This window comes from Eschrichtius robustus, chromosome 1 (genome assembly GCF_028021215.1).
Source record: "Eschrichtius robustus isolate mEscRob2 chromosome 1, mEscRob2.pri, whole genome shotgun sequence".
Classification (NCBI taxonomy): domain Eukaryota; kingdom Metazoa; phylum Chordata; class Mammalia; order Artiodactyla; family Eschrichtiidae; genus Eschrichtius; species Eschrichtius robustus.
In genome coordinates, this window is record NC_090824.1 from 189,768,486 (window position 1) to 189,786,261 (window position 17,776).

At 40.8% G+C, this 17,776-nt stretch overlaps 1 protein-coding gene across 4 annotated transcripts in view; it reads right to left on the reverse strand.

Annotated features, from left to right (window-relative positions):
- PRTFDC1 (phosphoribosyl transferase domain containing 1) overlaps positions 1-17,776 on the reverse strand; it is a 93,118-nt gene that overhangs the window by 56,906 nt on the left and 18,436 nt on the right. Inside the window, exon 4 of one of the 4 annotated variants that reach the window (XM_068561496.1) lies at positions 2,728-3,097. The exons of the other annotated variants lie outside the window; for them this stretch is intronic. Coding sequence (XP_068417597.1) covers positions 2,834-3,097 — 264 coding nt within the window. The 3' untranslated portion in view covers positions 2,728-2,833. Of the gene's footprint in view, positions 1-2,727; positions 3,098-17,776 lie in introns of those variants that run through there. 4 annotated transcript variants of the gene reach the window in all.

Consider the following 17,776-nt stretch of genomic DNA (forward strand, 5'->3'; position numbering starts at 1 on the left):
TAGCATAATGCATTTGAGATTCATCCATGTTGCTGTGTGTATTATTCTTTGCACGTAGTTCATTCTTTTTAATTGCTGAGTAGTATTCTATTCATGGAAGTACCACAGTTTATCCCTTCTCTGGTTCATGGACACTTGGATTATTTCTAGTTTTAGTTATTTTTATAAATAAAGTTGCTATGACTATTTGTATACAAGTCTCTGTGTAAAACATGTTTTTATTTCACTTGGATAAGTGCTTAGGAGCAGAATTGTTGTGTCATATGGCAAGTGTATATAAGAAACTACCAGAGGTTTTTTTTGTTTTTTGTTTTTTTAATTTTACACTTTATTTATTTATTTTTGGCTGTGTTGGGTCTTCGTTTCTGTGCATGGGCTTTCTCTAGTTGCGGCGAGTGGGGGCCACTCTTCATCGTGGTGCGCGGGCCTCTCACTGTCGCAGCCTCTCTTGTCGCGGAGCACAGGCTCCAGATGTGCAGGCTCAGTAGTTGTGGCTCACGGGCCTAGTTGCTCCGCGGCGTGTGGGATCTTCCCAGACCAGGGCCCGAACCCGTGTCCCCTGCATTGGCAGGCAGATTCTCAACCACTGCGCCACCAGGGAAGCCCCAGAGTTTTTAAAAGCAGTTATACCATTTTACATTCCTACCAGCAGTGTATGAGGGTTCCAATTTCTCGACATCATCTTCTGACTCTTTGATCATAGGTATCCTAGTGGGTGTGAAGTGGTATCTCGTGGTTTTGATGTGCATTTCTCTGACGGCTAATGATGCTGGGAATCTTCCTGTGTTCTCATTTGCCACTCGTTTTATCTTTTTTGGTGGACGGCCTATTCAATCCTTTTGCCTATTTTTAAAAATTGGGTTATGTGTCCTCTTATTAATGAGTTATAAGAATTCTTCATATGTTTGCATACGAGACCTTTATCAGATATGCTTTGCAAATATTTTCCTCCAACTGGTGCCTAAGTCCCAAACCTTAGAGTCAGCTTTGACACCTCTCATCCTCTTTCCTTTCACAATGCAATCCTCCTGGCTCTATCTTAAAATGTATCTAGAATCTGACACTTCTCACCACCTCCACTGCTCCCGCTCTGCTCCACCATCTATCTCTCACTGGGATTACTGCAGTAACCTCTTAACTGGTCTCCCTTGCCCCTTCATGCTATTCTAAACATAGCATCCGGAGTGATCCTTTTTTTTTTAATTTTATTAATTTTATTTTTGGCTGCGTTGGGTCTTCATTGCTGCACGTGGGTTTTTCTCTAGTTGTGGTGAGTGGGGGCTACTCTTCGTTGTGGTGCACGGGCTTCTCATTGCAGTGGCTTCTCTTGTTGTGGAGCACGGGCTCTAGGCGTGCGGGCTTCAGTAGTTGTGGCACACAAGCTCAGTAGTTGTGGCTCGCAGGCTCTAGAGCGCAGGTTCAGTAGTTGTGGCGCACGGGCTTAGTTGCTCCACGGCACGTGGGATCTTCCCGGACCAGGGCTCGAACCCGTGTCCGCTGCACTGGCAGGCGGATTCTTAAGCACTGCACCACCAGGGAAGCCCCTGAGTGATCCTTTTAAACCAAAAGTCAGATCCTGTCACTTTCCACTCAAAACCCTCCAAAGTCTTCCCTTTACTAAGTCAAAAACTACAGTTGTAAAAACAGAGAAAATGTTTACATTTTCATTTCAGAAAATATTACCCATTTACTTTTTTTTAAATTAGGTTTGACAATACAGTATAATAAAATCTTTTCACTAAATCAAATAGGAAGGATTTCAAGTATGGCCTCTTGAATGGTTCTAATACGATTTGCCATTGAAATTTCAGCTACTTTATGGAGAAAACACTATCTTTTCTAGGGCTGCCCAGTTTCCAAGGCAGAGTCACCCAGTAGAGGAACGCTATGCCGATAAAGAGATAACCTTGTAATCGTCTTCCTCTTGTTAGTTCAAAGTTAGGTTAGCAAAGAGAGGGGAGTGTAAAGCTGTCAAGGAATAACATCAAGCAATCTTAAAGTTCCTTTAAGCTTGACCCATTAAATAACTTCATGTGTATGTTAGGTTTGTGAGATGCTTAATGCAATTTTTAATTATAATAAACTTGTGTCATTTCTGCCAGAAATGACCCTTTTGAGTTAACTTAAATGATTTCCAATGCCCCTATTAGGATGTATTTTCATTCAGATTATAGTCAGATGCTACTAAGGGTAAAGGTCACTCGGGCAGTGATTTTAAAGAGATTTTTAGAATCTATTTGCCTCTCATATAGGGACTAGAATGCATGTAAGTGAAGGTCAGGAAACATACAAAGCAGCTGTGCATTCAAGATGCACAAACAAATCTTTCTTTGAGTCACATGTGAAGAAATAGGATTTCCATGGTTATTATTAAAGAGAGTTAGGAGATTTTAAACTTTAGGAATTAATGGCATTAGCATGACTCCCTCTGGGGAAATTACTTGACTTCTGGGAATATCCGTTTGTTTGAATTTTTTTATGTTGATAAATTAAATGACCACGAACTGTAATACAAAAACAAAATCCAAAACCAACACTGCCCTATGAACCTCTTGGCTCAAGTGTTTCAATGCCATAAAGTTTCAGAGTCAAGTCAGTTAGAAAAAACAAATCGTAGAGCCAGGACTCAAAATTACATATTTAAATAAGAAAATGAAGTCAATAATAGCTACAAGTAAACATCGTTTTAGGACATAGAACCCATCTGCTAAATTTCTAAATATGTTACTCAAGTGTGAGGAATGTGACACTTTCTACTATAAAGATTCCAGTTTGGTCTGAGTTACTGTGAAAATAAAAACAAAGTCATAATGTACTTCCACAGAATTATTTCTTAGGCATTTGCTATCTGCTTTCTATTTTGTGAACCAGTGAGAATAGAACCAACACCCATGTGTACACAGTGTTCTAAAGTAAAAATGCATAATGGTGAGAGGAAAACATAGAATGAAGGTTGACAGCCAGCGAGTGCTTCACGAAGATGTACTTCTTGGCCTGGCGACATCCTTAGGCAGCAAGGTGTTCTCTCCTGCTCAAGGTTTCTGCCCTCAGCATCCCGGGGGTGTGGTATTATCTTAACCTCAACACGTGCTATGATCTGGTTTAAAGAGGAGAGTTTAAGAGAAGTCAGTGAAATTTGTTTTGGGATATATCGAGAAAATATGGCCTTCGGCCCTGCTCTGCTTCTTACAAGGTCTGGGCCATAAGAAATGCCTTTCAAAGAATTTTATTGAAACTGCAGGCACAGCCAACTCCTTCTCCAACTAGGTTCATGTCAACAAATGCTTCATCTTTTCCACATCAAAGCAAGTGGCCTCTACCTCAGACCCTAACTAGTATATAATAATAATGATAATAATAAATCATAGTTGTTATTTATTGATCATCAATTTGCATGAATCTGTACTAGGGGTCTTCTACAGGCTATCTAATTTATTGCTCATAAAATCCTCTCGTGAGATAGGCATGAACAGCCTGAGATGAGAATACTCAGATTCAGAAAGGTTTAGTAACTTGGTACCAAAAATTAGTATGTGATACTGGAATTTGCATCAGATGCATCTTTATTCTAAAGTTTATGCTTACGGTTTCCACATTCTTCTTTATTACGCTTGCCTTTTTCAAAGACCTCTGACATCTGGACAGGGAAATGGGTCTTCTAGCTTCCTTAGCCATGCTTCCAAATAAATAAGAGCTTCAGAGAGAATTACTACTCAACTTAAAGGTAAAACCATTACTATTTACCATTATTTTCCTCTTAATGACCCTGTCCAACATTTGGCTTCTATTTCCCCAAAGGCAATGTTAGAATTGCACACACCTCCTAGGCAAGGAGTCATTTCCAATGTTGTACCCCACTTCCGATGACTGGTTGTCTAGGTTAGCTGCTATTGCTGACAGCATCATTTGCTGAACCTGTCCTTCTCTCTTTGTTCCTTAAGACACTTGGGCTCTTGTCAAGGCCAATAACGAGTTCCATCTTGCTAAATCTGGAGGTGAATTTTCAGTCTTTTTACTCGATCGATCAGCTGCATTTTTGATCAGCCCCACCTTCACTCGGCTTCCAGGACATGACTCCCTGGCTGCTTCTCCTCCGACTCCTGTGCTAGTTTCTTCTTGCCCTCCTAGTTTCTAAATATTAGGATGCCCCGGGGCTCAGTCCTTGGATCTCTTCTCCACCTACTCCCTGGGTGACCTCATCCTTTACCGTGGCTTTAAATTCCTTCTATACATTGACCTATTCATCCTCAACCTTTTCTCTGAACTCCAGACTGGCATATCCAGCTGCTGCTCATCTCAAATGTGCAAGAGGAAAAATAGCTTGAAACCAAACTCCTGGTTTCCTTTGCAACCCTCCTCTTTTCATACTCTTCCTCATTTTAGGCGAATGGCAGCTCAGTTCTTACTGTTGCTCAGGCCCAAAACCTGGGAGTCGCTCTTGAAATGCAACATCAAATCCATCACAGCAGCAAATTTGGCCGATGGTTTTGGCTTTACTCTAAGACGTATACAGAATCCAAACACTTCTCCCCACGTTTTCTGAAACCAGCCTGATTCAAGCTATTATTATCTTTCAAATTACTGTAATGGCCTTCCAAATGTCTCCCTGCTTCAACCTTTACCCCATTCTTTCTGTTCTCAACACAACAGACAGACTTACCCTTTAAAATGTAAGTAAGATCGTGTCTGCTCAAAACCCAACAAAGTCTTCTCACTTGCTCAAAGCAAAAGGCAAAGTCCATACAATGGCCTGCCAGATTCTAGTTCTGTTACTTCTTTGACTTCATCTCCTGTCAATCTCCCCTCACTTACACTTCTCTGGCCCCCTTTGCTTTTCTTCAAAGGTGCCAAGCACATTCTCACCTAAGAGTTATTACACTTGCTGTTCCTTTGCTGGGGTCTTACCTCCCTTATCCATATGGTTTGCTCTCTGTTTTTTTCCAGTCTCTGCTTCAAATGACCCTCGGTTAAAGTCCACCTTCCCTGACTACTCCTCCCATGACCCTCTTTAGCTCACCCTATCTCTCTGATTCAGCTTTATTTTTCCCTAAAGTATTTTTCACTACTTGACACATTTCATATTTTCTTGTTTTTGTCTTATTTTAAATTTCCCGTCTGTTTTACCTAGAATGTTAGCTGCAGAATGGCAAGAAATTTGTCTTGTTCACACCTGTCTCCCTAGTACCTAGAATAGGGCTTGACCCATAGTATAATTATTTGTTGAATGACTAGCCTACGGCAAACTTGTGCTCAAAGAACCCCCAAATGCATCATCTCCCACTTCCTGACAAGGCTGTCTCTTCCACCTAAACTTCAGACCTTCCCTCTTACGGCCCAATTGCCGTATCGTCCTGTCTTGCCGTTGCCCTAGAGATCAGAGTTAGCGCCTTGGCTCAGTGGCGCCATCGAGGACGCAGGCCCTGTCCCTCTTTCCTTCCCGCCATCCTCAGTAATTAGATGAGCCCTTACACTTCTTCCTGTGGTCCCGAGAAGACTGCCACAGTTCCACGAGTCACTCACTCTGTGACAAAACCCCACCTCGCTAAAGAGAGAGAGCTTCCTCCCACGGTTTGTCTATCATTAGGGAAACAAACTATTCCCTCTGAGAAGACTCACAGTGGGCTTCCCTTTACTGTGTCAAATGCCCACTTCTTAAGTGCAAGGGAGGCTAGGAAAGAGAGATGCGGCACCAGCACCCTCTGCAGTGGGAGGTGGAGAAGTTATGGTCGGGGTAGCAATGGTTTCTGGACAGGCAGGCAAGAGTATCTGCTACCGTGCAAAGAGTTTTGACTTCCAAGAATTTTTCTTCCCCTTTTATTTGTCTTCTCTTTTTCTGTTACAGAGTCTTGTTCCTGCTTTGGAGATACAATATCTCATTTTTGACCTACGTTCAATATTATTAAACATAATATTTTGAAATTTTCTTCTGTTCCCTGCTTTACTTCTATTTTCTTGGAGTTCCCTTTATATGTTTTTTTGCTTTTATTTTGTTTCGTGTTGTGTAGTCTTTCTCTTTCATGTTAGAGACTGTTTTGCTTGTTTGTTTTTAAAAGTGTATTTAAAAGTGAGACACACGAAAAGTCCATTGTAAGGAGTTATGTGTCCATTGGGGGCAGAGAGTGACGACAGATGGATTTACTAGATGGGGGTGGGAGTAGTAATACGCCTGACTGCCAAGGAAGGGAGTGATGGTCCCAAAATCTTATATAGAGATTTTAGCTGAATTCCCCCAGGCCTCTGCTTTACTTGATGTCCACACTTTTGACACCTTTTGGCTCATTTTTCCTGAAAACTTAATCCTCAATTTTCTGCAACAGTGGAAGAGGCAGATGAGGGTGGGTTGGAAGGGGAAGACAGCAGTCACGTGACTTCAAACTATGGAGGTGGGGTAGTGCAACCAGGAAGTCCAAATGGTCTGTGCAGATATGAGCCCACTGTCTGCTGCACTGACACCTTTGGAGCCCTAAGTCTCTCAAGGCTCTCCGTGTCATTCCTGCGGGCATCTGGGGCCTGTTCACCCCGTGTCATTATGTCCATTATCCCTGGCACTATTATCTTGCCTCCTGTTCAGTGTGCCATGTGAGGTATTATATATAGTGTATATAAAATATATTACTGTCACTTCAGGGGAGAATGCAAATCGAATACGTGTGGTCAACCCGTCATTTTAACGCAGACATCCCAGGATTTTAAAGATTCTATAAATTCAAATCTGTCAGGAACCCTACCCATCTTGAAAGCTGACCTTGTCATTTTACAAAAGAAGACAGGAAAGCTCAGAGAAATGAGGTCCTTGCCACAGTGATCTGTAGTGACGGGGTCCTTCTGGGAGCAGCACGAGACATGGTCCGGCCTCCATGCTGTTGAGTCAGGCTGCCTAGTTTTGCATCTCAGCCCCACTCTCTATCAGCTCCGTGATCTTGGGACAGTTTCTTAAACTCGCTGTGGCACGTGTTCTTCAAATGTAAAATGGGGATAATTATACCTAACTCAGCAGGCTGTGGTTGGCATGAATGCATTAATATTTGTAAAGCACTTAAAATAGTACTTTTACACTGTAGTCAATTATTCAATATTACTATTATTAGTTTGGATAAATCTAACTCAACTTTCAAAAAAACCCAGGCATAGTGCTATTACAGTACTATTATAGTAGAAAGAGATCTTAATTTAAGAATTTGTACAACTAATATTAGGGATAATTTATTCTAGTATATGTGCTCTGTATGGAGAGATTAGCTTAACAATACTGCTGACAGAAAAACCATTATCCCTGAAAAAGTCTGCGTTAACCCATCCTTTTGAAATATGTTTAAATTTATCCAATGAAAGAAACAAACTGAATTACATAATGGTTTTCAAATTAAAACATACTCATTAATCATCTAAAATGACTAACAATTCTAATTCTTACAAGAACACTACCTTTAAAACATCAGAAATAATTACCCTTTTTTGCTGGTCCAAACTGATCTGCATTAAAAGTGAGTGGATTTTGCTTCAAATAAAGAAATAAAGCCAGGCTATGTTTCTTTCATAGTTAATTATTTCCCTGCCTACAATTCAACAACAGTTAGAAGTGATTTAAAGAATTGAACAATAGAGGCATAATTAATATCTTCCTGAGTGACCTGGGCTCAGAAAGCAGTGGAATAAGGGGAAAATCCTATTTTCATCTTTAAGAAGTTATCTTCAGGGGGAGGGGCAATATAGGGGTAGGAGATGTAGAAGTACAAACTACTAGGTATAAAATAAGCTACAAGGATAGGACTTCCCTGGTGGCGCAGTGGTTGAGAATCTGCCTGCCAATGCAGGGGACACGGGTTCGAGCCCTGGTCCGGGAAGGTCCCACATGCCGCAGAGCAACTAAGCCCGTGCGCCACAACTACTGAGCCTGTGCTCTAAAGCCGGCGAGCCACAACTACTGAGCCCGTGTAACACAACTACTGAAGCCCATGCGCCTAGAGCCCGTTCTCTGCAACAAGGGAAGCCACCGCGATGAGAAGCCTGCGCACCACAACAAAGAGTAGCCCCCGATCTCTGCAACTAGAGAAAAGCCCGTGCGCAGCAACGAAGACCCAATGCAGCCAAAAATAAATAAATTTTTTTAAAAAAAGCTACAAGGATATTTTGTACGATACAGGAAATACAGCTAATATTTTACAATAACTATAAATGGAGTATAACCTTTAAAAGTTGTGAATCACTATATTGTACACCTGTAACGTATAATATTGCACAGCAACTATACTTCAATTAAGATAATTTTTTAAAATAAATTATCTTCATAGGAAGAGGGCTAACACTGTACATTTTCACTTCTCAGATTTCTTAAACACAGGCCAAGATGAACTTCAGACGTGCACCCTTACCAGAATTCTAATTGGGGCAGCTTCTGGAAGCCATCTCTTCCAGCTGCCTTTCCTAATTAGAAGAGGCTCTACAACCAAAACAACCCACAGAGGTTAGTAGGGCACTAAGCCCACGCCGGCACTTCTGCAGGGGCTCATGAGAAAGGAAGGAGTAATTCCTGGTTTCCAAGTGTCACATGCCTACCCATACTTCCCACTACTGTATTAGATTAGCATTTGTAGCAAAAGCATTGCTGATTCATCACGACTACTGCTCTAGAGTGACTGCTGAGTCTCTTCCGGAGGTGTTTCTGACCAGTCATTTCTGTCTCTGGCGTGAGTTTCAGGGCCCTTGACGTACTGCTGTGCCCTTTCCCTCCCTGAGAGTCATCCTGTTTTCATGGAAGACTCTCATTTGTCAATGTCTGTTTGAATTCCATTTCTGTTCTCCAGGAGAAAATAATGCTAGGCAAACAAAAAAAGAAGTATTTTCAAAACTATCCTCTAAATGAATGCCAAATTAACAAAAAGAAAGTGAAATCATTCTTGTCTTTGAAAGCTATGAATCTCAAGCATTTTAATATGTGTTGAAATTACCTAAGTTGTTAATCATCTTGTGTTTAATAATGGCAAACTCATGCCATAAAGTAACCCATATTATAATCTAAAATGGAATCAAAACATTAAATTCAAACTGTGTTATAGCACAATGACCATCATAAAGGATTTTTTAAAAAATAAATTTATTTATTTTACTTATTTTATTTTTGGTTGCGTTGGGTCTTCGTTGCTGTGCGCGGGCTTTCTCTAGTTGCGGCGAGTGGGGGCTACTCTTTGTTGTGGTGCGCGGGCTTCTCATTGCAGTGGCTTCTCTTGTTGCGGAGCACGGGCTCTAGGAGTGCGGGCTTCAGCAGTTGTGGCACGTGGGCTCAGTAGTTGTGGCGCATGGGCTTAGTTGCTCTGCGGCATGTGGGATCTTCCCAGACCAGGGCTCGAACCCGTGTCCCCTGCATTGGTAGGTGGATTCCTAACCACTGTGCCACCAGGGAAGCCCTGAGGCTTTATGGTCTTGATGCTAGGTTTCATATTCTATATCAGTAACAAAACGTTGATTAAGATAACGTAACTTAAAAATAAGGGCAAGGATTTTTGCTGCCAGCAATTATTTTTGTGCCAAAAATTAGAAACTGTCTGGACATAATTAATAAAACACCATGTTGTATCTTTTTGGGAAAAGGTCAGGTACAAATGGATTTAAATGATTTTTAGCATTCTTACTGTATACAGGCAGGACGCCCGAGTTTCATGGGTCCAGCATGCCTGTGAATGCTATATGGGGCAAAGCAGGGACACGAAATATAACTGGAACCCTGGGGCATGTGATGCCATCAATACTCCTAGTACATACGCCTTCTGGTGCGCCAGGCCCTGCCCCGTTGGCAGGTGCTGCAGCCTTCTCTTCTAATAGCTAAGTCACTTGACTCCCGCCCACACCTCACCTACTGGCTCAACCTCATCAAACCTCTAGGAACAAAGCCAGCCTCAGATGGGGACTGGAACTCCTCGGAACTGTTGAGCAGGCATCTGGAACCTAATGCCCCATGACTCAGTAGTACGCTTCTCCTGCTGGCTTTGGCATTCTGCCTTGCTCTCAAGGTTCAACACCCACTGTACTCTGGATCTGTGGCTTGTCCTGTTTGAAACTTGCCCAGCACTCTTAAGGAACTGGGGGTGCTCCCTTCTCCTGCCTGTCTACCTCCTAGGCCCTGGGGTCCTTTGCCTCCTCCACAGCTCCAAAGGCAGCCGTGGTGCCCTAGTTCAGGAGTCTGACAGACCTCCACTTCCTGGCCATGTGTCCTTGGGGTTCCAACTAACCTCTCTGGCCTCAGTGTCCTTACTTGTGAAAAAGGGGTATTAGGAGCACCCACTTCATAGGGGTCTTGTGAGGGTTTAAAGAGTTCATACATATAAAGCACTTAGAACAATAGTTTGCCGTAATATATAAGTACTCAGCGGATATCCAGCTTTATTAATAGTAGAACCCACAGTAGGACATGAGCTGGCGGATACTACCGGCCTCGTGCTTGGAGCTCTAAAGGCTGTGGTCCTTCAGCCCATCCTTCTACTACCTGTTACACCTGCGGCACCGGACTTCACCTTGCACTGGCAGCAAAGTCCGCCCCCCAGCACGCCCCCCTCCAGGCTGGGTCTGGTTTCTTGTCCCGGACCCAACCCCAGCCTGAGGCAGATACAGAGTTAAGCCCAGCTCTGTCCCCAGTGTTCTCTGAAAACTTGGTTGCCTCTACAATTTAATCATTGCTTCTGCATTACTCTCTTATTTGCCCTCTCAGTTTTCGCTCTTCCTAAGGAAAGACAAATCCTAATAAGCATCTCTATAGAAAATTAAATTTGAATACAAAGAATGTACACTAAGAAAATGCATAGATATTTACAAAATAAAGACCAGGAATGATAACTAAAAATGTTGCTATAATCCCTACCATCTTATTACACAGTTTGGTTTCACTTTTTTTTTTAATATATTTTACTTGACAGAATTAGAAATCTCAAAGTAAACTTCCCTAGAGCAACAGTAGATGATCTCTTTTAAGATCAAACTAGATATCTGCTTCATGCCAAGTTTCTTCATCCATGCATCCTGGAAGCCAGCAGTAAATATACCTTAAGAACCAAAGGTCAAAGACAAAACAAGTAATGTCAATGCTCTTTGTTTCAGTAAACATATAAACATGACAGATATTGCAGCATCTCTATCCAGAGGTCACAGAGAAATTATGTTCTGGTTTTCATATGTGCTTTTGATGACGCTTAAGGATTTATGTGGATTGAATCAAACCACCCAGGCCTCTCCCCGATTGATTCTTTACTAAATAACTCTCCCTTTGAAGTCTGCATAAATGTTTTGAGGATATTAAAAATATTTTAGATACTAAGGTGGAAAAAATCTGTAGTCTCAAAGAAATATCCTACCATTTGCAAAAGAATATTGGAATAATATTACAGGACCTGAGATTTAAGAATAACCAAAGGGTAAAGACAAATGTTTTCTGCCACATGTCAGCTATTGAAACACTTGGTACTGCCCAAAAGGGGGGAACTACCAATTCCTCAATTCCAAGTTGTACATTTTCCTTAAATTTTAATATACCCAAAATCAGGATGCATCTTACAATCATGTCATGTCATGGCTTAATTTATAGCACTTCTTTTCTTTCTGAGTAGTACGTAAAGTAACGGTGTTCTTTACCATCAGTGATGTCTCAGATTTAACAAAATGTAACTTTTGGAGTTTCTTTTCTCTTACCTTCCCTCTTTCATTCCTTTATTTTCTTCTACTTTTCTATTCCTTTAGTTTTCCTCCCTTTCTCGCTTAAAAAGGCATGTGTACATATATGTACATAATACATACACATATATATGTAAAATGTATATACATATATACAAATTACACATACATACATACTATAGATACACACACATGTACACACACATATACTCCTCTCTGTCTTGGACCCATCCAGCACCCCCAAGAACTGAGGGCCTCTTTTCTCCATCTGTCCCTCTCTACAGAATCGAACTGGGGTCCTTTTCTTCACTCCAAGCCCGATATGGGACTCTGCTAAAGGTGGACTGCCTCCCTCCAAAAGAAAAGGGGAATTCACCAGTGAAGCTGTCTAATCTTGGACTTTTGTTTTTTGGGAGGATTTTGATTACTGATTCAATCTTCCTAATAGTAACTGGTCTGTTCATATTTTCTATTTCAAATAACAAGTGTTGGTGAGGGTGTGGAGAAGAGGTAACCCTTGTGCACTGTTGGTGGGAATGTAAATTGATGAAGCCACTACGGAAAACAGTATGGAGGTTCCCCAACAAATTAATAATAGAACCACCCTATGATTCAGTAATTCTACTTCTGGGCATTTATCTGAAGAAAATGAAAACACCAATTTGAAAAGATTTCTGCACCCCCATGTTTACTGCAGCATTATTCACAATAGTCAATATGGAAACAACCTAAGTGTGCATTTATAAATAAACGGATAAAGAAGATATAGTATACACACACACACAGCGGAATATTATTCAGCCATTAAAAGAATGAAATCTTGCCATTTGCGACAACGTGGATGGACCTTGAGGGCATTATGCTAAGTGAAATAAGTCAGACAGAGAAAGACAAGTATTATATGATCACTTATGTGTGGAATCTAAAAAAAAGAAAAACTCACTGATACAAAGAACAGACTGGTGTTTATTAGAGGCAGCAGGGGTAGGGTGGTGAGAGGTAGAAGAAATGGGTGAACAGTTCTTGTTTTCGTTTTTGTTTAAATAAACTGAAAAAAAATACAAAAGAAAGGGGCATTCAACACGAGGCCCCCTTACTATGTGGAAAACTTTCAGTGAAAGGCTGTTGCAGGGTGAAGTGAAAAGTACTCACTTACTGACACTCAGGATGCTGGATCTGGTTTATCTAACGGGTCCCCATTCCTCACTAGCATGGATGATAAAGGACTGACCTAAAGCCTTTGTTCTGAACTCTGGGAATGAGAGAGAAGAAATGTATTTTAGCTTTCCTCTTCCTTCATGGGAATAGGTCTGTGGCCAACTCTTTGCTCTAATGAGCCTCTTTAATAAAGGTGCCAGCTTCCCCAGGGGCCCACATGCCCTGCATGGCAAATGTTTCAGTCCCACTGCAGCCACACTCTGGATTCCATTTTATCTCCAAAAAGCTTTCCCTTGGCGCTGCCAACACACAGGAATTATTAATGAATACAAGCAGGGCATGTGCAAGCAGCATGGGGGAGGGATCCAGGACAACAACAACTTGCCTAAAATTAAAGTCTCAGTTTGTAACGACTTGAAGTTTGATGAAGATTTTACTTTGCTCACAGGTTACTTAACCAAATTGGTGGAAAACAAAGAAATCAGAGTATAGCTCCCTGAAATACACTTTATCCTCACATGGGCTTGTACACAAATTAACGAAGCTTTAAATCAAGGCAACATTTCAGAGGGAATAAAGGAAAAACACTTGGCAAACAATACATCCACGGACAAAAAAGCTGGCTGAGAAGTAACTTGCTGGCACCTACTAATACTCCATCCCACTTCTCTCAAATCCTCTCGTTTCTCTACTCCCAAGCCCCTTAGGACAGATATTCCAAAAGTCTTCCCACCCCTACCCTTACAGAGCTTCCTCAGAACACACTAAACTGGGGAGCGCAACTGGTAGCTGAATGATGCCTGTTTCTTTTTGCTTCAAGTCTCTATACCCTCCAGAGTTGGCAGGCAGCTTGGTGCTCAAGGTTCCTTTGAAACTCTGCTAGATCTGGCTTCCCAAGAGCAACAGCTCTAAGTGAAGCCAGAGAGAAAGCAGGTGTAGGGAATGTTCTTATCTTTTGGAAAATCTCCATAGTGTAGGGGGCAAAGATGAAAAGAAAATCATAGCTTCCCATCATTTACAAGAAAACCAGCTGTGAATATTTATTACTCATTTTTTGGAGGGTACGTCTTCATAGTTTATTAATATCGAATATAAGACATTTCAGAAAAATAAGCAGTTAATTGTCTATTTATGGACACTGTCATCCTTCTAGCAATTACAGGAGCTGGCTTAACCTAGTAAGGTAAATATTAAAATAAACCTCGGGAAAAAATTATGCTGATATGATTGGTGAAGTTTCCCTCCTTTTAGCCTAATACATCTCAACACATCAACACATCTCTAGATTCACAGTATGTTTTAGCGGTCACAATCTCGGGCTCTGAAGTTGAACTTGGGTTTGAATATTAGTCCTCCACTTACAAGCTGTTTGACCTTGGACATATTACTTAACAGCTCAGGTCTCAGTTTCCTCCTCTGTAAAATGGGTGTAACAGTATTACCTAATTGTTTCTCATTTTCTGTCTACTATTGAATCAGTCAAGTTTGGAGTTTTCTTTATTCTTTCTCGTCCTTTCTATTTGCTGGAAAGTTATACATAATATACATAGTATTCTTGTTCTTTCAGTGTTACACTTAAATTTTTAACAGGCATACCTAACTGAAATTTTGTAAATCATCAGCCTCTCGATGCTTCTCCTAAACCATGTACAACCTTAGAATGCTATTATTCTGGTCTTTTTAAATCCCACTTTGTTTTACCACCAAAATGGGTTATAGTGTTATTGTTTCGTCAATTATTTGAACCAATCAAAACTTTGTTGATTTACCTACATGCTTGTCAGTCTCTTTGCATCCCATTTATTCATTTGGGTTCAATTTCCTTTTTACTAAACTATACCCTAAATATACTGAAATAAATTAGGAGATGTTTTCGGTCAGCGTCTGTTGTCGGGAACCTCTTCTAGAATATTACTAGTGAGGTCTTTATCTGGCACTCACGCTTGAGTTCAAGATCAGCTGGCAGTGAAACTCTAAGTTGACAGTTATTTTCTCTCACAATGATGACAGTACTCCACAACTTCTGCTGTTGCCTTTGAGACGGTCTGTTGACAGGACGGTGGTAACTCCTTTAAAGGCAATTTTCCTTTTCTCCCCAGTTACTTTTACAATCTATTCTTTGACTCTGGGGCTTTGCCTTTCAGTTTCACCAGGGTGTGTCTACGTGTGGTGCCACCGTGCTTCCTGAATCTGAATATTCGCGTCTCCTGTCGGCTCTAGAATATGATTAGGCATTATCTTATCAAAACTTGCCTCTCCTCAATTCTCTCTAGTCTTTCCATATGGAATTCCTAGGTGACACATTTCTGATCTTCTCACTCAGTTTTTCATGTCTCCCATCCTCTCTTTCTTATATTCCATCTCTATCCATGCTACCTGCTAGATAGTTTTTTCAGATCTATCTTCCAGTTCAAAATTCATACCCACAACAACATTCAATCTGCTGTTTATCATTCAAGTTACTTTCTTATCCATTCAATTAGTATCTTTTTCCTTGCTAGACATTCTATAATTTCCCTGCCAAAAGTTCTGTTATTTTTTCTTCTCGTGTTGTCTTATCTTTCCTTTAAATCCTTTAATTTATGTCTTTAGTCATGTTAAGTACAATTATGTTATATTCGCTTTCACATAGCTTGTTTACCTATTTTTGTTATTTACTTTGCCAGCCGATCTGGCCTATGGTAGATTGTTTCTATGCATCTGTGGTGCTTTGGGCGGGTGAGCTCAGGTTAAGTGAGGCTTAGCTGTGGAATCCTGCCTAGGTTGAGATATTCCCTCCAGAGAGGTTTTCCACTTGCTTCTACCAGGGAATTTGGGAGTATTGTGGTCTGAGACCAATTTTAATATTAAACTCTCTGGTTGGAATTTCCCAGATGATGCAGGTAAAGTAAACGAAAACCTCAAACTCACATGTGGTACAGACCCCTGTTTAAAAGTTCCCACAGGATATTTCACTTTCCCACTCCAGCCCAGGCCAAGAAGGACAAGCTACTTTGTTAGGGTCTTCCATTACTAAAGGATGGATTTCTTTTCAGCAAGGGCGTATACCTTTGAAGGCACTGGCTTTGCATGAGGGTCTCATCTAACTTCCCATTTTATATGGGTCCAAGGCTTTACCATCTGCCTCTCCATGGGGGTTAAAGTCAGATTATTGAGACAACTCCCAACCCTGCCTCCTGGGAGCCCCCAGTTCACACTTACGCGCTGATTCTCAGATCTTCATTTCTGCCCCTTGGATATTCCGTACCTTCTTGTGAGCTCCAGTGAGCATTTAAAAGGCTTTTTAAAACTTATTATATTCACCTAGCATTTTTAGATGTCTGTAGCAAGAGGATTTTCAAGTTGTTTATTCCATAAAACTACCACAATCAAATTCTTTGTTTGGGTTGTTAACCTACTTGAATGTATTACTTTGAGAAAAAGAAAATATTTTTAAAATGTGTAACATAATGGTGTAACACAAATAGGTGCTCATGTAATGTAGTATTATCTTTGGATTATTAGATCAGCTGAAAAATTAGGCTCTGTAGACAAAAAAATTTTTATGAGAAATAATTGATATTTGATTCTTTGTTAAATAAAATAAACACTGAATACTTTCACTAGTTTTGTTGATCTTATAAGACAAGCTACAAAGTATAGCCATTTGTGGGCATATGGGGTGTAATACATGTAAAAAGTTCTTTCTTCATGCAACTTCCAGATTTTCTCAAGTAAGGTCACCGTTTCTTAAAGGCAAATTATTGCATAATGATAATAATTGCATATATGAACTTAATATTTGGCTTACATATATTTTAGGAAAAAAACCAACTCCTTTATAAATGTTAGCAAACATATTAATATCTCGTGAAACAGTAAAATTTTGTGGAAAACCTTAGAAAAAAACTGTGGGAAATGTGATATGTTGCAAAGGGCACAGGCTTGAGAGACAGATGGGTCTGGGCTCTGGTGCCATCTCTACTATTTATTGGCTGTGTGACCTTAGGTGAGTTAATTAACCTCTCTAAGCCTCTTTTTCTTCATCAATAAAAGAAGAGATGAGAGATACCTGGCACAGTTACACTCAGGATTAACTGAGATAATGAATTCATCTAGCAAATGGTAAATGAACGCTAGTGAAAAGACAGAAAGAAGGACGGAAGGAAAGAAGAATGGAGGGAAGGAGGAAGGAAAGCTTGAAATGTTCAGGAATCCAGGCTGCCAGTGCCTCTCATTTCATTTAAAGAACAGGAGTATGTGAGGCCATGCTCTCCAATGAATTAGCCTAATGCTAATTTCTAAGTAATCTTCGTCTAGATGGTTATCATTCATGCAAATTCACTTCATGTCTTATGGGAAGTTTAATACAAAACAAAGACAAGTCAAATTGCCTAGAGCCTTGAGATATCTGGACCATCCATCCCTCAGGAAGGTCCCTTAGTAAACAGTGGAGGGCGTCAAACAACTGGGACCCCTCCTGGGAAAAGAGCCCCTAAAGTGAACTATGAATGCTGATGGCTGTGACCAGGAGACACACTGCCTCTCAGTAAACTGAACTTCCAACTTTTTTCCTCAAAAAATAAAAAAAATAAAAAATAAAAAGAATCACAGAGCAGAAGGATAGGAGGGAGTAAAACTACATGATGCTTCTGACCAGCAGTCACAACAGCCCACAGAGTCCTGACTGCCCTCTAGAAATTTCTAAAGGAATGAAGAGAACACCTTAGTGGCCACTGTTTCTGCTAAGATGTCTTCAAGATGTCTGCTCCGGATGAGTTGGTTTGGAGGTACGGGGAGCACCAGACACCCTCAGAAGAAAATGAGCTAGCCCTGCTCCCCTTATTTGGTGGTGTCTTAATAGGTCTCTGTCCTCGGGAATGTTGAAAGAGCTCAAGTGTGTAAAGGGATGGTCAGCTCAAGACTAACCTGAGGGCAATGAATTCACCTCTGGATGAGGACAGCTTACGCTCTATGAGCA